The 21,761-nt window shown below is 39.0% G+C and overlaps 4 protein-coding genes, 1 non-coding gene and 1 pseudogene across 9 annotated transcripts; 4 read left to right on the top strand and 2 right to left on the bottom strand.

Moving 5' to 3' along the window:
- Positions 1–463: 463 nt before the first annotated feature.
- LOC111439443 (LYR motif-containing protein 4) lies at positions 464–1,115 on the bottom strand. Its single transcript, XM_023077130.1, has one exon. The coding sequence runs from the start codon at positions 1,034–1,036 to the stop codon at positions 764–766; it is 273 nt and encodes a 90-aa protein (XP_022932898.1). The 5' UTR covers positions 1,037–1,115; the 3' UTR covers positions 464–763.
- A 654-nt stretch (positions 1,116–1,769) lies between these two features.
- Positions 1,770–5,690, top strand: LOC111433470 (annotated as a pseudogene).
- Positions 4,346–5,690, top strand: LOC111433481 (peroxidase 41-like). The gene has a single exon (XM_023070530.1). The coding sequence runs from the start codon at positions 4,551–4,553 to the stop codon at positions 5,538–5,540; it is 990 nt and encodes a 329-aa protein (XP_022926298.1). The 5' UTR covers positions 4,346–4,550; the 3' UTR covers positions 5,541–5,690.
- A 366-nt stretch (positions 5,691–6,056) lies between these two features.
- Positions 6,057–10,842, bottom strand: LOC111440858 (heparanase-like protein 1). Its single transcript, XM_023077676.1, has 10 exons — positions 10,494–10,842; positions 9,822–10,092; positions 9,700–9,736; positions 9,434–9,617; positions 8,509–8,657; positions 8,194–8,427; positions 7,926–8,115; positions 7,700–7,825; positions 7,506–7,605; positions 6,057–6,733 (listed from the first exon to the last, which is right to left on the bottom strand). The coding sequence occupies exons 2-10, from the start codon at positions 10,029–10,031 to the stop codon at positions 6,341–6,343; spliced, it is 1,623 nt and encodes a 540-aa protein (XP_022933444.1). The 5' UTR covers positions 10,032–10,092; positions 10,494–10,842; the 3' UTR covers positions 6,057–6,340.
- Positions 8,812–8,918, top strand: LOC111441270. Its single transcript, XR_002710114.1, has one exon. It is a non-coding gene; the product is annotated as a U6 spliceosomal RNA (small nuclear RNA).
- Positions 10,843–11,796: 954 nt separating the features above from the next.
- On the top strand, positions 11,797–21,590 carry LOC111436972. 5 transcript variants are annotated; one of them, XR_002709368.1, is made up of 10 exons: positions 11,809–12,583; positions 13,274–14,593; positions 14,832–16,604; positions 17,186–18,277; positions 18,540–18,644; positions 18,803–18,892; positions 19,745–19,855; positions 19,935–20,503; positions 20,661–20,754; positions 21,060–21,590. XR_002709368.1 is itself a non-coding variant. In XM_023074793.1 (10 exons), the coding sequence occupies exons 2-9, from the start codon at positions 12,527–12,529 to the stop codon at positions 20,472–20,474; spliced, it is 5,088 nt and encodes a 1,695-aa protein (XP_022930561.1). In that variant the 5' UTR covers positions 11,817–11,924; positions 12,265–12,526; the 3' UTR covers positions 20,475–20,503; positions 20,661–20,975. The 5 variants fall into 5 exon arrangements, 3 of the variants coding, with proteins under 3 accessions (XP_022930576.1, XP_022930561.1, XP_022930570.1); XR_002709366.1 differs by having other exon boundaries at positions 20,661–20,823; XM_023074793.1 differs by lacking the exon at positions 21,060–21,590 and having other exon boundaries at positions 11,817–11,924; positions 12,265–12,583; positions 20,661–20,975.
- The last annotated feature ends 171 nt before the right edge of the window (positions 21,591–21,761 follow it).

The raw sequence follows: 21,761 nt of genomic DNA, 5'->3' as shown, positions 1-21,761 counted from the left end.
CTTAATCTCAACTATATAGACGATTAAGATTGTTACGATTATTCGTTTCGATTTAAAAATATAGTTTTCAAAATTTACCAAATCTTTTGAATTTCTTATATGAATGATGTCGTAGGGAAACAATCTTTTCATGAAAAGACATTCAAGATTGTATATTTTATACAATTTCTTCAAAGTTCAACTCATTCAAAACTTACTCCAAAAGAAACAACACTATTTGTATAATTTAAACTAAAGCAAACAAATTGAATTGATGTCGGGAAAAATGCAAACAAACGAAAGAAAACAAAACTGATCATCAGAGTTGATGAACTAATCAAGATTTTGAAACAATTCCGAACTGAATGAATCACAAGCATGGGTTTCAGGCGCAGATCTAAGGAGTATTAAATTATTTTTGTATGTAAATGTAAATTATTTCAGAATTGGTCCGACAAGGTAATGGACAGGAAGGTGAATAAAGAAGCTCCACGCTTTCACGCGCAGATCAAATCCGAACAAATCAAACCAAAAAAGGTATCCAATCATGCTCATCATCACCAAATATTTCAAATCACATCCCACAATCAGGATTGATTGATCGAACATACAAGCAAAATCCACAGGAAAAGCTCGGAGAACAAACAATTTATTGAATTCTTATTAGAAAAAGTATGATAGTCAATCAAGTAAAGTCCGGGAATCGGAAATAAACCCTAACTCATGAAGCAGCGTTGATAGAATTAGAATCATACGAAAGAGAAGGGCACAAGAGCTTCCGTACTCAGTTCGTGTGATGAGCCTCCATGATGCTCTTGACCTTGGGCGAGAAGAGGGAGTAGACGGTGGACTGTCTTTTGGCAACTTCAAGCTGAGCCTTGCCGTCGGCGTAGGCGACGACGATGGACGAAGGATCGGAAAGGTTCCGGTTATGGCGGAAGCCGTCAACGGCGCGTCGTTTGGCGTACTCTCTGATGTTGTAATCACAGAAGTGACGGGCTGTACGGAGCAGAGAGCGAAGAAGCGAAAGGGATTCGGATCTCGTTGGAGTCGCCATTCTCGAAGGCGTGCTAAGACGATAGCGCAAAATCGTATGGTAAGAAGCTTAATACCTCTTTTTTCAGTTAGGGATTCGTTGGAAAATTGAGAAGAAAAAAAGACATTTTGATGTTTTTTTTTTTTTCCTAATAATTTTAGATCTCCCACCTAATTAAATGTAAGTTAAAATATTTTAAATATATTTAAAGGCGAGTAAAATATTTATTTTTGTTAGGCATAGTTACTTAAACTAATTATTCTTATTTTCTTTTTAATTTTATGATATATAAATTAAATAAATACGAATATTTGGCTGCTTTAGTTTTTCTTTTTGACCATTTAGTTACTTTAGTTTTATGATAATACGAATTAGGTTAGGATGTTACCATTTTTTTTTTCTCGATAATTTTATTTTTTCTAAAGATTATAGATTGATTGGGATTTGTTAGTAAACTTTTAATAAGTAAGATTTTATCGAATAATTATAAATGGTAGATAAATAAAGAATTTTAAAAAATTAATAACTAGACAACTCAACCCAAACCCAATCCAACTCGAAAAGAAAATATAGGATTGGATTGGGTTGTTAAAATTTTGGGTAGGGGTGTGAAAATGTCGGGGGTAGAGTTGGATCGGTAATCCAACCAAACCCAACTTTTAAATTGGATAAAAAAAGATCTCTCAATTTAATGAAACCCGGACTATGTACACGGAGTCAAAAATTACTGAAAATTTCTCATGGGTAAGTTGAGCATTTTACATTACCAAAAATAGCATTAAGTCTTTAACAATGCTCCATCTCTAACCAATCTCCTAAAATCTCTCCCATCCACTGCTCCATCTTCTTTTTAACCCCTCCATTTTCCTCACACCGCAATTGCTTCCTTCTTCCTCCTCACCACACTACACTACACTACACTACACACGCCCCTTCCACTTTTCCACATCCAGAGGAAGCAGGTTTTCCCCCACCTCCTTCCTCTACCGCCATGGCCTTCTTTCACTCTCCCGCTCTTCTTCTTCTACTTTTTCTATCTCTTCCATTCTCAGTTCAATCTCAGCTTTCTCTCGATTATTACCAGAAAACTTGCCCCGATTTTGCACAGATCGTTCATGACACTGTTGCTCGCAAGCACGCTACTAGCCCTGTCACCGCCGCTGCATCTATGCGCCTTTTGTTCAGCGATTGTTTGGTTGGAGGCTGCGATGGCTCTGTTCTTGTTTCATCCAATGTCTTCAACCACGCCGAGCGCGATGCTGAAGTCAACCGCGATCTTCCTGGTGATGCCTTTGACGTCGTCACTCGAGCGAAAATTACCTTAGAGCTCTCCTGCCCTGGGATCGTCTCTTGCTCCGACGTGTTAGCGCAGGCGACTAGAGATCTCATCGCGGCCGCGGGCGGACCATCGTACAAAGTTGAATTAGGGCGAAAAGATAGCCTCGTCTCCAAAGTTTCGGACGTGGAAGGAAACATTCCGAAACCGAATCAATCAATCGACGAGTTGATCAAGCTATACACAGCGAAAGGATTCACGATTCAATAAATGGTAGCGCTATATGGCGGACGCACGATCGGATTCTCAAATTGCAAGGAATTCAGCGACCGGCTCTTCAATTTCAACAAAAACACACCAACAGATCCTGAGATTAATTCAAAATACGCGGAAGCGTTGAAGAAGTCCTGCGCCGATTACGAGAAGAATCCAGCAAGTTCGGCGTACAGCGACCCTGTAACGCCAGGGAAGTTCGACAACGTATACTACCAGAATCTGCTGAGAGGAATGGGACTGTTGGCGTCGGATCACGCGCTGGTGAAGGATCCGAGAACAAGGAAATTCGTGGAGATGTATGCAGGAAACCAGGCATTATTCTTCAAGGATTTTGGAGAGGCGATGGAGAAGATGAGTGTTCGCGAGGTGAAAACTGGCGGGAAAGGAGACGTGAGGACAAGATGCGATGCGTTCAATTCAATCAACCATTAGCCCATTTTCGCTTTTCATAAATAAATCAGTCTTCTCAAAAGGGAAATTTCTTTTTTGCCCTTTTTGTAAGATTGATTTGGAAAAGAAAAGATTTGAAGTAGAGAGTTTATTGATGAAAGGGGGTGAGAGGAAGAGGAAGATTGTAATTGTGGTTATTTCATGTTTTAATGAACTGAATTTTCTTCTTTTCTGTTCCTTTATTTTTTTTCACAATATTTTATGAACACTTTTTCTGAAAAGGTGGCGTTCTCTCACTTTAAAAATTGTGATGGTAAGGCTAGTAGTGTGCACCGGATCGTGTGTCATAGTTGTTAGTGGTGATCTTTAGTTGTTACAAATGGTATAAATTCAAGATACCATCGGATCGTGTGTCATAGTTGTTAGTGGTGATCTTTAGTTGTTACAAATGGTATAAATTCAAGATATCAAAATCAACACCAAATTGTGTGCCATAGTTGCTAGTGGTGGTCTTAATGTTACAAATGACACTAGGAAGTATTGATGACGTGCTTGAGTTGTTACAAATAAAGTCAACATTCGGTAGTGAAAGCGAAAATAATAATTTTTTTTTTTTTTTTTTTGTTTGTTTGTTTGTAAAACCTAATGGTTCACGTACCTCCCTTAGAAGTTCCTAAATGGAACTATTATGTCCTAAGTAAAATTACTTTATGTCTTATATAGAACATATTTTATTTTTATAAAATATGAACATTTTAAATTAAAAGGGATGTAATAGAATTCTTCGGGTTCTTACATTTAATTCAATAGAAAAAATATATGCTATCTAATTACAAATGATATAAAGTTGACACACGGCTAACACATACGCTATGCCTGTCAGAATGGGCTGTGAGTTATTTTGATTCTTGACGAATTGAAACAAACCAAACAAAATTTATAAAATACATGGAAAATTCATGATTCTAACTTACTAGATTTATTAATATATTTTTTTTGTATTACTTTATTAATTTAGTAAATTGTTTTATTTTTTCTTTTAAATATAAAAAAATGCTTCAATATTTCCTACTAAATCATTCTATCACCATTTACTCTTTAATTTTATGGTAATATTAAATTATATTAAGATATTATAAATATTATAATGGATGAATTCGTTTTTTTAATGATTTATAAATTAATTTGTATTTGTTTGTGAATAATGAATAAATAAACTTTTTAAAAAAATTGAACCCAACCCCAACTCAAGATTGAGTTGAGTAAAAAAAAAAAAAAAAAAAATCTCGACCAAACTATTGTCCTACTAGAACCTCTCCCATCCACCCACCTGCACTTCACAACAATACCTTGCAATGGGTTTGATTCAGTCATGAATGGCAAGAATTTAGAGGTCATTACAGCCTCCTCCCTAACAAATTTCCCAAAATCTCTCCCATCCACTACTCCATCTCCTTCTTAAACCCATTCATCCCTCCATTTCCCTCACACCGCAGTTGCTTCCTTCTTCCTCCTCACCACACTACACACATCCCTTCCACTTTTCCACATCCAGAGGAAGCAGGTTTTCCCCCGCCTCCTTCCTCTACCGCCATGGCCTTCTTTCACCCTGCCGCTCTTCTTCTACTTTTCCTATCTCTTCCATTCTCAGTTCAATCTCAGCTTTCTCTCGATTATTACCAGAAAACTTGCCCCGATTTCGCACAGATCGTTCATGACACTGTTGCTCGCAAGCACGCTACTAGCCCTGTCACCGCCGCTGCATCTATGCGACTCTTCTTCAGCGATTGTTTGGTTGGAGGCTGCGATGGCTCTGTTCTTGTTTCATCTAATGTCTTCAACCACGCCGAGCGCGATGCTGAAATCAACCGCGATCTTCCTGGTGACGCCTTCGACGTCGTCACTCGAGCGAAGATCACCTTAGAGCTCTCCTGCCCTGGGATTGTCTCTTGCTCCGACGTGTTAGCGCAAGCGACTAGAGATCTCATCGCGGCTACAGGCGGACCATCGTACAAAGTTGAATTAGGGCGAAAAGATAGCCTCGTCTCCAAAGTTTCGGACGTGGAAGGCAACATTCCGAAACCGAATCAATCAATCGACGAGTTGATCAAGCTATACACAGCGAAAGGCTTCACGATTCAAGAAATGGTAGCGCTATATGGCGGACGCACGATCGGGTTCTCAAATTGCAAGGAATTCAGCGACCGGCTCTTCAATTTCAGCAAAAACACACCAACAGATCCTGAGATTAATTCGAAATACGCGGAAGCGTTGAAGAAATCCTGCGCCGATTACGAGAAGAATTCAGGAAGTTCGGCGTACAGCGACCCTGTAACGCCAGGGAAGTTCGACAACGTATACTACCAGAATCTGCTGAGAGGAATGGGACTGTTGGCGTCGGATCACGCGCTGGTGAAGGATCCTAGGACAAGGAAATTCGTGGAGATGTATGCAGGAAACCAGGCATTATTCTTCAAGGATTTCGGACACGCGATGGAGAAGATGAGCGTTCGAGAGGTGAAAACTGACGGGAAAGGAGAAGTGAGGACAAGATGCGATGCATTCAATTCAATCAACCATTAAAAAGGGGATTTTGTTCGTTTTTTTTTAAATCTTCTTTTCGTAATATTGATTTGGAAAAGAACATTGTAGAGAGAGAGGAAGAGGAAAGGAGGAGGAATATTCTTTTTGTAATTGTGGTTATTTCATGTTTTAATCAACTCAATTTTCTTAGTTTTTTGAATTTTTTTTAAATTTTTTATATGAACACTAACACTCCGGTATAGAGTGGTGTGCCAGAGCTATTAGCGGTAGACTTAAGTTGTTACAAATGGTATACACTAAAGGGTGTGCCAAAGCGGCTTGAGTTGTTACAAATGGTATAAAGTTGACACTAGAGGGTGTGCTAGCAGTAGCTACTAAGTGTAGATTTGAGTTGTTACAAATGGTATAGAGTCAGTGTGCTAGAGCTACACTTTTAGACGTGTTTGTAAGTGTGCTAGAGCTACACTTTTAGAACGTGTTTGTAACTTATATATCTCCGCCACTAAATAAATATTAGAATACAGGGAAAATTCGAGCAAAATATAAGAACAAGCAGAATTTAAGTCCCAATATGCAGACATTGATATTTGTTCAACTTGAGAGAAAATACAGGGAAAATCTTACCAATTACTGTGCTTCACAGACTTCCAAGCTCCACAAAGGGAATGCAAAAACAGTAAAATACAACGTCTATCAAACTTCAGCCAACCACAGCTTATTGTACATCTTCCCAATTAATCATAATACAAACAATAACTTATGATGATATTGTACAATTTTATTCAGAACTCATGCAGCTTCTATAAGCTTTACAGTTATGCTGCAAAGATGGTATGAAATCACAAGCACGACGGTGCGTCGAAGTTCGGGAATACTATGAAAGCAACCGACAACGGGGTCATATGGACCGGAGTATTGACGTCCCGGCGGACAGGGTTCAGACTTGGGAGCTCTCCATCAGCAGTGAGCTCCAATGGCGATCCATTTAGAAGCATGGTTTGGGTTTGGAGGTAGCCATCCTTTGGAGTCAGGTGGTATTCTTCTCTTGACACTGTTGCATCAGAGACTTTGTTGCCAACCCATGCAACACTCTTCTTCATGCCTTTCAGGAAGGAATTCTCTCTCATTACCCCATTTTCTTGGACATTCAGAAACATGTTTTTGCTGTTTTGGACATGGATTGAGAAATGTGTCTGGTTGCTCAAATTGATCAGCAGAACACTCACACCAGTCTGAGAACAATCAAAGTCGGAACATATTTGATTTAGGCTACTTATAAAAACGGAAAACTAAGATTGTAACAGCTCAAGCCCTATTACATATCACCGTCAGTTTTTAAAACGCGTTTGTTATGGAGAGATTTCCACACCATTATAAGAAATACTTCGTTCCTCTTATGGAGAGATTTCCACACCATTATAAGAAATACTTCGTTCCTCTCTCTCCAGTTCCTCTTATGGAGAGATTTCCACACCATTATAAGAAATACTTCGTTCCTCTCTCTCCAACCGATGTGGGATCTCACAATCTACCCACCTTGGGGACCTAGCATCCTTGCTGGCACACAACCCGGTGTCCAACCCGGTGTCGGGCTCTAATACCATTGTAACAGTCCAAACCCACCGCTAGCAGATATTATCCGCTTTGCCCCGCTACATATCATCGTCAGCCTCACGGTTTTTAAAACGTGTCAGTTAGGGAGAAGTTTCCACACCCTTGTAAGGAATGCTTCGTTCACCTCTCCGGTCGATGTGGGATCTCACAAAGATCATTACCCTTATAAGGAATGCTTCGTTCCCCTCTCCGGTCGATGTGGGATCTCACAAAGATCATTACCCTTATAAGGAATGCTTCGTTCCCCTCTCCGGTCGATGTGGGATCTCACAAAGATCATTACCCTTATAAGGAATGTTTCGTTTTCCTCTCCAACCGACGTGAGATCTCACCAAGATCATTATCAAACAGGGTTGTAAACTTTTCGAATTGAATGCAAAGAACACTTACATTTCCTCTCGAACAATGAGCGTAAGCGCGTAAGTACGACGAAGCATCACTGCCAATGGGAAGAACAGTTTTCCCCATAAGCCGATGCCACAGAAGTGCACTGTTTCAAAAAATCAAACGGATGTAAAAATCAGATACACAAAGGACTTAAAAGATGTCTAAAAGAGTTAATATTGCTAAATTGTAAGAGTTGCCTGTAAAAATCTGGATTTGGCACGAGTGTGGATGTGTTGAGCAGACCATAGTGACCCCCAACTAATGTTTGCCTACAATACACTTTGGTATTGTACTTGGATGCCAATCCCAGCTGATCTAAGTACCTAGAGTATACACGTAACATACAAACGATCACTTTACGGTTTACTCGATCGAAACAAGCATTACAAGACATGACTACATGTTAATGGCAATGAAGATTACCAAAAGCTATTAATGAATGTGTTGGATACATGACGACCACCGCTGTTATAGGCCCCGCCAGACTCCCCGACCCACGCCGACGCCCATGGACCATGAACTTGGATGGTTTGGTCTAGCCTGTTGAAGGTTTCTGATACCCTGCTCAAGTAATGTGGATCCAATATATTGTTTGCCAGATGGGGATCAATGCCTGCAATGAGAAGGCCAGCAATGAAGAAGAGAACAGACAAGATTGATCCATTTGTTTTTGGATACAACATTAACTTACCAGCCCCAAGATTGTATATGTGATGTGTGATGACATTCACAACATTGGATCCTGAAACCTGAAGAAGCTTAGCATACCACTCCGGCTCAAAGAATCCTCCCGGTGCTAGAAGTGAAGGTTTCGAGTTCGAATTCTTGTATAAATCATTGATGATGTCTCTTAGCTTGATCACATCTTTTGCATACAGTTCGACGTCAACACTCGCACCGACGCCATGTCCACTCAATTCATTACCTGCAGTTTTCAGGATATGAAGTTGAGCTGAGGCCACAGACCAAATGATCATAAGAACTGGTAACTTTTAGAGTCTTTTACCAAATTCCCATGAATCTATTGCATATCCCTTTGAGATGGTGTAATTTATAAAATCCCAAGCATTGGTAGAGTCCCACTCTCCTCCCCATTTATCTCTTTGAATCCGGTGCCTTCCACGGAGTGCATTCAAGCCAAAGGTCACTATGGCCCTGAAAATGTAAGATTTTATCCATGATAAGACTTGTGTAGGGATGCTCCAATCTAATATTACCCTTTTAACATGCATAATCCTTGACAAAGATTCAGAACATACAGGAATTAGAGATCTATAGGAGTTGTTAAATCAAAAAGCTTAAACGGATGGATAATGCAAATTTAATCTTACTCGGACATTGGAACAATAGAGAGAAGATTAGCACGGTCCCTGTGCAAGGATGACACGCACAAATTGAGAAATGATATCAGAGCTAGACATCGGGCGATGTGCTAGCGAGGAGGTTGAACCCCGAAGGGGGTAGACACGAGGCGGTGTGCCAGTAAGGACGCTGGGCCCCAAAGGGGAGTAGATTGGAAGGTCCCACATTGATTGGAGAAGGGAACGAATGTCAGCGAGGACGTTAGGCCCTGAAGGGGGAGGATTGTGAGATCCCATATCGATTGGGGAGGAGAACGAAACATTCTTTATAAGGACGTGGAAACCTCTCCCTAGTAGACACGTTTTAAAAACCTTGAAGGAAAGCACGAAAGGGAAAGCCCAGAGAAGACAATGTCTACTAGTGGTGAGCTTGAGCTATTACAACAACACTTTTAGCACCCCTTTCACTTGTGGGCTCGAAAATTTGTAGAAGATCCACAAAGTGGATATCGATATTCATTGGGAAGGAAATGACTCGATACCATGTTCAACCATCGTTCAACCTAAAAACTTAAGTTGATGGATTACGACGAAGGAGTTGCAAAGAAAGTAAAGACATAAATGTTTTACCCTGTGGTCTTGAATAATTGGTTTAGATCATCCCATCTACTCATGTGCAAACACCCCTTGGAATAACCAAACAGCCCCCATTTTATCTTTTGAAATGGATGGCAAGGCGCCTTCAAACTTCCTACGTCGTACACCACTTGGTCTTGTAGCGAACCACCAACTCTTATCCTCAAATGCTCAAAAGCTTCCAAGTGTCAACCACGCAACAACAATGTAAGTATTGCAGTTTAAAGAAGATTCTATACACAGGATCATTCTAAAAGTACCTTGTATTGCCTTGGTTAGAAGAGGATGAGACAAGTTCTGAAAAAGGGAAACAAATAGAGCTTGAATCAATCACAAAGAACAAGCGACTAAACATTGAGGATATGGATCATCGAATTCTCACCAAATTTACTGCAGAAGAATACCCCCATGGACAACGATTGTAATTACACTTATCATGAGGCCACCAATCAATGGTGGCACATATGTAGTTGTCATCAGTTTCAGCAACTACTGAAGCTCCGTCAACTATGATACTAGCATGTGTCGGTCTCTGAGCCAGGATAGCAGGTAGAGAAGCTAAAAGAAGCAACAAGGAGATGCTGAAGCCCATTGGTAAGTGAAATAAGCAGCCTCAGACACCAATTTGCACGAATTCACACAGTTTACACGCCCTACATCATAAGAACACTGACATGATTTTCTTGATGGATATGTTTCTTATAACATATGTGAATGGAAGGACAAGATCTGTTGTTTAGTTTCTCCAGCTGACAATTTAAAACATTGTTAAGAACTAACAGTAGCCTAAGAAGAAGAAGATTGTAAAGAGAAAAAGAAGATAGAACTAACAGTAATTTGTAGTTGTAATAGAATTCTTGGGTTCTATGTAGATTTGTTGCTTGTTTCTTGGGAAAAATATGAAGAACAGGAAATAGAAGCATCCAAACTAAAAGTACACCTAAGAACCGAATCATTATAGCACTGAGATAATCAAATTCGAGGCAACCCAGATGCTACTCAAGCAAATCAGATCAACCCAATGAAGAACAAGCATCGATTTGCATAAGTTTACCTTGAAAAGATGCAACTCAGCTGAGCTTTCGAAGCATCTGCGATGCTAGCAAGTTTTAGCGAAACCCCTTGCTGTTTCCAGCACCTCCTGCGAGTCTTTGAATATCAACGAATTACAGTGAACAAAGTACAGTGATAGCTCTGGCGGGCGAACTGGATCTTTCACATATTTGTCCTTTTCACTTAAAATCTTCCATCCAAACACCGACTGATGCGCAATTTAATCGTGGGTTGGGTGATGAAAACAGTTCTAATCAACCAAATAGTCGGCACCCAGTTAAAAAAATCCGATGGGTTGAAATGAAACGACGGCTGGAGAGAAAAGGAGGGCTGTTTAAGATTTAAATGATGGATTAGGACTAATTGAAAAGCTTATGGGTTGCTTTAAGGGTTAATTAAGATGGATGCTTTAACCCATATACTTTCTTCCACTTTTTCAAAAGGATGCTGTGAAATATGCTCTGTTCATCCAATAACATAATTACTCCACATTTTTGTATATTTAATTGTTCAAAAGTTTTGATTTTGATTGAGGAAGTAAAGATTTTTCACGCCAATAGAATGTTTTTACTAATTAATTACAATTTGCTGACAAGCATGGCTTCTGTTTTTTAATCACTTAAGTTCATAACTTTTTGGGGAAAGAAAAAAAAAAAAATTATTAACTAAAAAGGTCGAATTAAAATATAATTTATTGTGGGGTTTGATGGAATTTCATACTTATCATTATAATCATTTAAAGGTCTAATAATAATTAATAATTAGCTTGTTAGTATTTTGAAATTTGGATAATTAATAGTATAAGATAATTTTTTTAGTGTCGAGAATCCATCGCTATCGTACTCTTAAATCTCCATATAACCTTCGTATCAGTACAATTATGACTCTGATACCACTCGTAAGGCCTCGTGTGTATACGTTTCTTAATTAGTACGAGGTTTTTGTTGTCTTTTTAACTCCTAGAGAGAAATCTATTGCTGTTCTCTATCTTATTATTCATTCAAACTGAAATTTTCATCCTAAAACTATCTAATTTTGAAAGTTAATAACAAAATTATAAAATTTCTAATTATATTAAATAAATTGGATTGAGTTCAATGGGTTGAACTTAATTGACCGAACGTGGAACCAATAAAATTAAATATATATATTAAATATTAATCAAAATTAATCTTTCACTTTCTTCAACGTCCCCAAGTCAACCTGTCGCTTATTTTCTCTAAAAATAAAGATTTTATTGGGAAAAAAAACCAAATTAAAAAAAAAAAACGTAAAAATGAGATATTTATTGTTGTATTGCGTTAGCTAATGGCGATGAACAGAGGTTCGAGCACGACGAAGCGCTGCTACACTATATTACGAGTATGAACGAACAAGAACATGAATGTCTCGTCTCTTACAGCCATATTCAAACACCGATCCGTTTCTGATGGTGAAAATTCGTTGTCCTCTTTAGCATTTTGAAGGATTTTTGATTGAATTACACAGTTCAATGTCTGAAAAAAGGGACCCCTCTGTTGAAAAAATGAAAAGTTGTTTGATCATTCTCCATTTCTTCAATTTTTCTTCGTTTTCTCTCTGATATAATATTAAATTTCCTCCTACTCGTGCCTCCTCCCTTATTTGTGTACTGCACGCTTTATATTGCATAAAATAAAGCCCTAGAAAAACCTTAGCCACCTGCCATGCCATTGGAGTTTTTCTATTGCGAGTATTGTAGTTTTTTATTCATTGCATTGTTCCTCAGGCTAACTGGAATTCTGAATATTCAGATTTCTGTGTGCACCTGAATAATCCGGCCCAATTTTTACTATATTGAGGTGCAGTTTTGTTTGTCTTTCCACGCGGTCGTTCATGGATGTGATCGATTCAACCAATTTCAATTTTGTAATGATTTGTGATGCCGTGGAATTAGGAGGGTTAGCTTTGGTTCTACGACTTGGAGGAATTGGGTGTTACAGCAAGAATTTGATTTATTTTTTCTTTTAGTTTTGCATTTTTGAAAAATGAAATCTGAGTTCTGATCAATTGGAGATGGAGGACAGCGGTGGAGGTGACGATCAGGGATCAGGATGGTTCGAAGTGAAAAAGGTGACAACTCCATTATCGGCTAAGTTCTTCTTCTTCTTCTTCCTCCTTTTATGATGATTAGAGAGTGGGTTTAGGGAAGATGAATGTTTCTTATTGTTTATCGTTGATTTCGCTGGGAATTAATGGATGAACCATACATGACATGCGAGAAGGTCGCCGAAGCCCACCGATTTCTCATTTTTCTCACGCGGAGATATATATAAGAATTTCTTTTCTACAGAGTTGTGGTTTGTTTCAATAATTAGTCAAAGAATTTGGGGACATCAAACTTGGTTTCTTTGAAATGGATTATTTAATTGCATCTGAAGATTATGTTTTGTTATTAGATGAAAACTTGAGCATCAGAGCTATTTGTTTGTAATGTAGGTACTCTAGAAATTTTACCGGCATAGGAGTCCAAGTAGACTTGGATATCTGTTGGGCTGTTCTTTCCTTCTCGAGGTGCTGCTAATGGTCATGCAAAGTAGTTTTTTATTCACTTTTGAGTTACATGCACTATATAATTTAACATCAAACTTTTTGCTCCTTCTCACTGAACATCAATATTATCCATTTCGTTGGCTTTGTTAGCCTCCTCCACCTTGGGTGCTGGGTTCATGCTTGTTACCTTCCTGGTTATGCTCTAATTATATCGTATTTTTTGTGGTGGCGAAGCTAACCTTTGTATAAATATGCTATTTTGTTGCCCAGAAACATAGGAGTAGTTCTAAGTTTTCCCTACAGAGCTGGGTTGGAGGATTTTCAGGGAAAAATTCATCTAATTCTTCGGGCAGTCCACATCTGGTGAATAAAAATGCCCGAAATGATAGGTCAAAGTCTCATCCTCCAACATCAGGAGGAAGCTATGCTGTTCATACCCAAATTAATACTGAGAAATATATTTCTACATCAACTGGGGACGATGGCGGTCCACACTTGTCTGATACGGTCAGACAAGATATTGAAGTCCCCAAGGCATCTGTTTTGCATGTTATAGATTCTCATGGTGGAAGTGGAGACTATGGGAATGTCTCCCACAAAGATATCCCTGGAGTGGCTCAGAAAATCAAATGGGGTGATCTTGAGGATGGTAGTTTGGTATTGAATAACAGTGCTAATGGAGTTGAAATAAAGTTTGGTAATATTGGAGAGGTTGATCTAGGCGTCTCTGAAAAGAATGAGGGTAAGCATGACTTGGCTTCACACATCTCTTCCCTTGATACACAAGTGATCAAGTTGGGTGCATTATCAGTCAGAGAAGAGGAGGCCTCTCATCAGGCTCTTTTATCAACTGATGAGGTCAAATTATGCCAAGTTAGCCATCAAGATTTCAATAGAGAATTTAGAGAAGATCTGGAATTATTGAGTAATAGTGAAGCAACAGTCTGTCCAAGTACCGACGACTCAAATTGCAAGGATATAGGCACTGAGCAGAACAAACTTATAAAAGATTACAGTTCAAGTTTTAACTCTCCCTCTAGTGAGGAAGCTGGAACTGAGCCAAAAGTCCAGAAGGCTGTTGAGTTACCTGAGCCTGAGGTAGAAAATCCAGAGCTCCATGAAGCAGCTGGTAAGAGTGAGTTGTCTAGTTCGCCATTGATTGTTCAGGAGGCTGAATTACTCTCAACTGAAACTAAAGAACCTGAAAATTCAGGGGGTTCCTCTGATCCGGTTGAAGATGCTCAAATTGAACAAGGGAGTGGAACTCATAATGTGCAAGTTGCGAGTGTGCCCAGTGAAGGTGAGACAGGTGAGAGTAAAGAAAGGTTTAGGCAGCGGCTCTGGTGTTTCCTTTTTGAGAATCTTAATCGAGCTGTAGATGAACTCTATCTCCTTTGTGAACTGGAATGTGATTTGGAACAGATGAAAGAAGCTATTCTTGTTCTTGAAGAGGCTACATCTGATTTTAAAGAACTAAATGCTAGGGTGGAGGAGTTTGAAGAGGTGAAGAGGTTGTCTTCTCAGTCTGTTGATGGAATGCCAATCACTATGAGGAGTGACCATTGTAGGCCACATGCTCTCTCTTGGGAGGTGAGCTCGAGTTTGACTGTTCTTTTGTCAAGCGATTTTCAGATTCTCTGATGTGGCTATATCTTATTTTTTTGCAAATATAACGTACATATATTTTTTTTAGCATTTGTGCAACATGAGTATATCATATATTAACTCCTATACTTCTTGTTATTAGTTTCCTGTTGTGAATTGTTTGCTTGTATTGCTACTTTTTTTGTTAAGAACTTGAAACCCAATTATGCAATAAAAAATGCAGGTCCGGAGAATGACAAATTCTCCTCATAAAGCAGAGATTTTATCATCATCGCTTGAGGCATTTAAGAAAATTCGGCAAGAGAGAGCCAACATGCTTGAAGCAAGCAAAAATGTCTCTGGGACTGAGTGTCCACAGTTTATGGATCAGATGAAGAAAACATCTACAGTAAATAATATACTGTCTCATGCTGCAGATTCAGCATTAAAGACAACAGAAAGTAAAGGTGCAGATCACACTCCAGGGAATCTTAGTGGAAAAGAAAAGAATATTGAGTCAATCGGTACTGAGAAGGTTAATGTTGTGCAAAATGGACGTTCACGCCCACATAGTTCCTTGTCTTCTATAAATACGTCCAAGCCACCTCTTGCTGTAAAATTTAAGCGAGAACAAGTAGAATCTGATGTAGAAAAGCTACTTCCTAAAAGAGAACGAGCACTAGCAGAAGGTACGTGTGAGAAAAATCAGAAAGCTACAGATAATTCGAAAAGACAAGCAACTGTTCCTGAAAAAGACAAGGAAAAGGAGAAGAGGAATATGGCTGCTCGGAAATCCATGGATGCATGGAAAGAAAAGAGGAATTGGGAAGATATACTTTCATCATCTGTTCGTATTAGTTCCCGCGTTTCACATTTACCAGGCATGGCCAGGAAAAGTGCTGAGCGTGTACGTGTGCTGCATGATAAGCTAATGTCCCCTGACAAGAAGAAGAAAACTTCTTTAGATGTCAAAAGAGAGGCAGAAGAAAAGCATGCTCGTGCAATGAAAATTAGAAGTGATCTAGAGAATGAAAGGGTTCAGAAACTACAGCGTACTTCAGAGAAATTAATTCGTGTAAATGAATGGCAGGCTGTACGCACTATGAAATTACGGGAAGGAATGTATGCTCGTCACCAGCGCAGTGAATCTCGGCATGAAGCTTTCCTAGCTCAAGTTGTGAAGAGAGCTGGTGATGAAAGTAGTAAGGTCAATGAGGTTCGTTTCATCACCTCCTTAAATGAAGAAAATAAAAAGATCATATTGCGGCAGAAGCTTCATGGTTCTGAATTAAGGAGAGCTGAAAAGCTTCAAGTAATGAAAATTAAACAAAAGGAAGATATGGCTAGAGAAGAAGCAGTGTTAGAACGGAAGAAATTGATTGAAGCTGAAAAATTGCAGCGTCTTGCTGAAACACAGAGGAAAAAAGAAGAGGCTCATGTTCGAAGGGAAGAAGAACGAAAAGCATCAAGTGCGGCAAGGGAGGCGAGGGCCATGGAACAGCTTCGAAGGAAGGTGGAAAGAGCAAGAGCCCAGCAAGAAGAAGCTGAACTTATGGCCCAGAAATTGGCTGAGCGACTTAGTGAAAGTGAACAACGGCGGAAGTTTTATTTGGAGCAAATACGAGAGAGGGCTTCTATGGATTTTAGGGACCAATCTTCACCCTTGCTGCGACGAATTGTGCATAAGGATGGTCAGAGTAGATCGACACCGAACAATAATGGTGATGAGCAGGCACCAAGTAGCTCTGACTTGGATTCTGGTCTTGCAATGGGTAAGACCACAATGCAACAACACATGAAACGAAAGATCAAAAGAATCCGACAGAGGCTTATGGCTCTGAAGTATGAATTTATTGAGCCCGTTACTGGTGCTGAGAATATTGGCATTGGATATAGAACATCCATAGGAACTGCAAGGGCAAAAATAGGTAGGTGGCTTCAAGAACTTCAAAAACTTCGCCAAGCAAGGAAAGAAGGCGCTGCAAGTTTAGGGCTGATAATTGCTGAAATGATCAAGGTACTACTAAACACCAATGTTTGTTTATTTTTAAGTGAGGGGGTGGAGTTTTTTATAGTGAAATTTATTACAATTTTATTAAACAGACAACAGTATGAATTCCCCATTCTTCCATTTTGTCCATTATCTACTTGTTTATAGGGTTTATTACCTTCTAGAGAAGAGAATTTTATGAGATTTCCTTGCTTATAAGTTAGCATAGATCAGTTGGAAGCTGGATATCGATTTAAAGTAATTTGAATTGGAACTATGAGATGTGGTATTTGCTGCAACTTTAGCTTGTTGTATTTATGCCTGTGAATTCTAGTAGTGATTTGACACTGGTGTCACTTACAGCTTGCAACTTTCATCTACATAACTCATATTCGTCTGTTTTATGCGAATTACAGCTTGCAAATTTTAGCTTTGCATAACTCATATTCATCTCTTTGAGGATCATCACGCAGAATTGTTTCATCGCACATCTCTGTACTAAAGATAGCATAATGTGCTTTTTTCCAAAAGAAAAATGAATTCTTGTCTATTTGATTTGTATGCATTTATGTTATGTGTTGTTGCATTTGACAATTTTTGTTTTATAGTATTTGGATGGAAGGGAACTTGAGCTGCAAGCTTCTCGCCAAGCTGGCTTACTTGATTTTATTGCTTCGGCTCTTCCTGCTTCTCATACATCTAAACCTGAAGCCTGTCAAGTGATGATACATCTATTGAAATTGCTAAGGGTAGTATTATCTGCATCTGCAAACAGAAGTTACTTTCTTGGGCAGAATCTCTTGCCACCAATCATCCCAATGCTATCAACAGCCCTTGAGAACTACATCAAGTTTGCAGCTTCTGTTAATGCCCCAGGTAATGTGCTTCCATCAAGCAAAACGTCTATTGAAAATTTTGAGTCAAGCTCCGAAGTACTGGATGGGTCCTTGTGGACTATCACAACAATAATCGGTCATGTAAGGCCTGAAGGACCGCAACTCCAAATGTGGGATAGTTTGTTGGAACTATTGGTTGCTTACCAGGTTATTCATCGGCTCCGAGACCTTTTTGCGCTTTATGATAGACCTCAGGTGGAGGGGTCCCCATTTCCTTCTTCCATTCTCTTAAGTATACGTCTTTTGGTGGTTTTAACATCAAGACCTGGAACTGATAGTACCATTAATTTTATGTTACCCGCTAATGAAAAATTGGCGGAAGATGGAAGTGAAATTGCCATTTCTCTCCAGTCTAAAGATTTTATTGGATCCGGTTTCACTGAAGATGATAGTCCGTCAGAATCTGTGTTAAATGGGGTTAAAGTTGTACAAAAACAAAAAATAGCAATAGATAAACTGGATGATGAATCGAGTGAGCAAAAGAAAAACGATGGGATGATACCCACTGATGGAGGTCAGAGGAAGCTGACTGACTGCTCAACCGAGGCAAATGGTGTTAATCTCCGGACCAATGTTCAGAACGAACTACAAGATAGTGAAGTTATCTCAAAAACTTCTGTATCCCAAGGGGATCAGAAACAACCGATGGATCTTGTATCTGACCAATGGATAAAAAATATTACAAAACTGAAACCTCCAATAGCGTATTTACTGTCTGCTATATCTGATACTGGAATTGTTGGTCTCCTGTCCTTATTAACAGCTGTTTTGCTTCAAGCAAACAATAGGTTATCATCTGAACAGGTACGTTCACTTGTCAAATGCATTAATATCTCTGAGAAAATTGAGTATGAAACAACTCGTAGTTTGATGTTTAATATTACTGGATTCTGTCAGATATGTTTAAAATACATTTTTTAGATATAGCATAACCGAAGCACTTTAAGTTCAACTTTTCCTGATAGATTTTGAAGTTTGGCAGCCGTTTGTTTAGATTTTCAAGTTACACTTATTTAAGCATTGCCGCAAGCTGAGCAAAAATTTGGATGTCTTTACTATGTTTCAGGCCTCATATATCCTTCCATCTAATTTTGAAGATGTTGCTACTGGTGTGCTGAAGGTGTTGAACAATCTGGCGTTCTTGGATCTTAAATTTATTCAGCGAATGCTGGTAAGAGGCATTATTTCAAGTGGAACTTTGTCTATAACTAATTGGGATTGTTCAATGTTGATCCTTAGATATAAATTACTAAGTCTCATAAGAAGAGATACTAATACCAGATCATTAACTCCAAGCTAACCAGGAGTTACATCCTCATTTTCTTTCAGGCTAGGCCAGACCTGAAAATGGAGTTTTTCCATTTAATGAGTTTCCTTCTCTCGCATTGCTCAAGCAAGTGGACAACTCCTAGTGATCCGGTAATTCATGTGTGCTATTTTTACAAGTTAGTGTTAAGTATAGGCGCGTGCTTTTTCCATATGGTAGCACACGAGACAACTACTAGCTGCATTTTTTTTTCACAGGCTGATCGATTATTTTCCTATAGTCTATAGATGTGAACATCATAACCCTAGTTGTGCATTACAATGATAGGATGTTAAGAGCCAAGTCCTTGGTGTTTCTCTGACTGACTTTGATTAACGAAAGTAATTGTAATCAACACTTTTTACAGTCTTGGAATGCCAATTGTAAGTTTGAAGCAGCCAGAGATTCCTCCCAAAACAAAACCTATGACCTTGACCAAGATTAGACTTGATCACTCGTCGACCTGCACGCAGCATCCAGCAATAGATTGCCAGGGGCATCTAGAGCTGCAAGCTAGTAATTCCTTTACTCAAAGCTTTAGTTTCCAATGAAAACTTGGAACTCCATTTAACAAGAGAGGCTTTGTGTAAAGGCAAAATATTCTTCCCAACGGACAGGACGTGATGTGATTCAAGAAATCCATTTGGAGCCCAATCCCTTTTTTCATCTAGTCTTACAATCACCCAAAACGGTACAAACGAACTCAAAAATAGAGTTACAAACAGTTCAGGAAAATCAGCCGATTTATTTTACCATATTAAATTGTTACGAACAAAACCTACCGAGCATGTAAGTAAATTAATCTCTCTTTATGGCTTCAATCAGCGCATTGATTGACAATGCTGAAACTTTATTGAAAAGGGGATATTTGTGTAAATAGGGTCTATGTAGTTAATACTTTCTTTTTGCACCATTATGCATTATTGTTTAGTTGTAAGCTTTCAAACCTGCTTGTTCATCCTCAGATTGGTCTTCTGCTTCTCGAGTCTTTGTCCATTCTTGGGCATTTTGCCTTGTTCCATCCTGAGAATCAAGAAGTTCTTCGCTGGGGAAAGAGCCCTACCATACTTCACAAGGTTAGTATACTACCATACCCCTCCCATCCCTAAGTTTCATATTTTGATGAAATTTGACGAATGAGATTTCTGTGCTTAGGTTTGCGACCTGCCGTTTGTGTTCTTCAGTGACCCTGAATTGATGCCAGTCTTGGCCAGTACCCTGGTTGCTGCTTGCTATGGGTGTGAGCAGAACAAGTCCGTTGTTCAGCAAGAACTAAGTATGGACATGCTGGTCTCATTATTGAGATCCTGCAAAAATAATCTGCCAGTACCAGCTGTTCAATCCACTTCAGCACAAGAGAACGATGATTCTAATGAATTTAACCCAAATGGTCCTGAGACTAGAAAATCGCTAACGGATGGTACCATTAGAGGCAGCCGCAATGTCTGCAGAACTACAAGGACTTCTTTAGGAAGACCTGGAGGAGCTTCCACTGGAAATAGCAATAGGAGTAACAGAACAAGAAACCTAAGAGACAACAGATCAGCTAAAGCATCTGATGAAATAGTTTCGAAGCACAATCAACCAACATTAGAAGTTGCATCTGTGCTGTTGCATTATAGATTCCCTGGCAGTTTCATTGATAGAGCCGAGCAGTTCTTTTCGGCCGATACTCCCACTGCGTTTGATGAATAAAATGAGAAGCATGATGCGGGATTTTCCGGGTTTGTGATGAGTCTTAACCAATATTCTAAAAACATTTTTGAAAACTATCTTTACAGAATTATTTTTTTAAAACGAAGATTAAAAAGAATGTTTATTCAGCCCCATCTTATTATCTATTGATGTCTAATGTAAGATTTGATTTTGTATTTGTTTCAGCCGAGCTTTCTGGTCATGATGTCATTGGAATCAAGAAACAACTAACTGGTTGCAAGAACTTTCAAGACAGTTAACCATACCAACAAATTCAAAGGTTAGGGTCATCATCAGCAAATGAAACAAGTTTCTCAGCTCTACTACACAACATGAAAGGAAAAAAAATGTTTGTATTCTTTCATTTAATCTACCAAGATCACCATATGTTATTATCAGAATTAGTGTTTGTATGTATGAATAATTAATGATTCTGATAGCAGTTCCATTCGATGGGCCACGAGGAATAGAAGATAACAATCCGTTCATTCTGTCGTGAAATTATTGATTTTTCATGCCAAGCAAACAACATGAAATATTTGTCAACAATTTAGATTCTTTGGTCTCCATTTCACTTTGTAACAGGTGTTAGTGAGGACGGGATTGAGCAACAAATTGGTGTATGTGGTTACCGCAGCCAGCACAGATTTTCCTGCCAGAAGTCCAACCATGGAAGACAAGAATTGCAGCTGGGATTAAGCAGCCATTCTGACTGCAAAATACCCACAAAATCCAGCCATGGAAGACAAGAATACAAGATCCTGCTTCAAGAATATGAACCACAAGATCTTGTCCTCTAAGCTCCTGTGGACTCTCCAGGGCACTCAGTATTATTGTCTAAGAAGTCGTCTCTGGAGTAAGCACTTCAGGGAACCTTCACTAAGGTTAGTTGATCGTCATCTGCATTCTCTTGCATTCTCTTACGCGCCATGTACTTGATTCTGTACTTCGCAATATCCCTATAATCTAACCAGGCAAGTTTGTTTGAACTAAGTCTTAAGTTTGAGATATTAGATTTTGTAATTTGAATTTGCTACACATGTATGTGTGCTACGTTGATGTAGAGTAGAACCACACAACACCTATTGGACTAGCACCTTTCTGTCGTATTACTAATGTCGTTACACCATAAGGTGCCTAACTGATGTCCAATGGAACCTCTTTTAGTCTCGTGCTCTATTGGGTTTTCTCGAACATGTTTTACGAGGTCAAGATTAATTACTTGAACTTTCTCGTTTAGATCCAGCTTCCAAAGATTTGATTCACCTAGGCAAGATTGCAAGTTAA

This window comes from Cucurbita moschata, unplaced genomic scaffold, assembly GCF_002738365.1.
Source record: "Cucurbita moschata cultivar Rifu unplaced genomic scaffold, Cmos_1.0 Cmo_Scf00003, whole genome shotgun sequence".
Taxonomy (NCBI): domain Eukaryota; kingdom Viridiplantae; phylum Streptophyta; class Magnoliopsida; order Cucurbitales; family Cucurbitaceae; genus Cucurbita; species Cucurbita moschata.
The sequence above is the reverse complement of the archived record's forward strand: the minus strand, read 5'-3'. Positions and strand labels throughout refer to the sequence as shown.

What these genes read in the sequence shown, in the direction of transcription:
- LOC111439443 (XM_023077130.1), bottom strand. Translation starts at nt 1,036, where the DNA reads ATGGCGACTCCAACGAGATCCGAATCCCTTTCGCTTCTTCGCTCTCTG.
- LOC111433481 (XM_023070530.1), top strand. Translation starts at nt 4,551, where the DNA reads ATGGCCTTCTTTCACCCTGCCGCTCTTCTTCTACTTTTCCTATCTCTT.
- LOC111440858 (XM_023077676.1), bottom strand. Translation starts at nt 10,031, where the DNA reads ATGGGCTTCAGCATCTCCTTGTTGCTTCTTTTAGCTTCTCTACCTGCT. An exon ending in TCTAACCAAGGCAATACAAG is followed by an intron (nt 9,618 to 9,699) that starts GTACTTTTAGAA and finishes GACACTTGGAAG; the next exon opens with CTTTTGAGCATTTGAGGATA. An exon ending in AATAGATTCATGGGAATTTG is followed by an intron (nt 8,428 to 8,508) that starts GTAAAAGACTCT and finishes TGAAAACTGCAG; the next exon opens with GTAATGAATTGAGTGGACAT.
- LOC111436972 (XM_023074793.1), top strand. Translation starts at nt 12,527, where the DNA reads ATGGAGGACAGCGGTGGAGGTGACGATCAGGGATCAGGATGGTTCGAA. An exon ending in GGACAACTCCTAGTGATCCG is followed by an intron (nt 18,893 to 19,744) that starts GTAATTCATGTG and finishes GTTCATCCTCAG; the next exon opens with ATTGGTCTTCTGCTTCTCGA. An exon ending in GCCCTACCATACTTCACAAG is followed by an intron (nt 19,856 to 19,934) that starts GTTAGTATACTA and finishes TTCTGTGCTTAG; the next exon opens with GTTTGCGACCTGCCGTTTGT.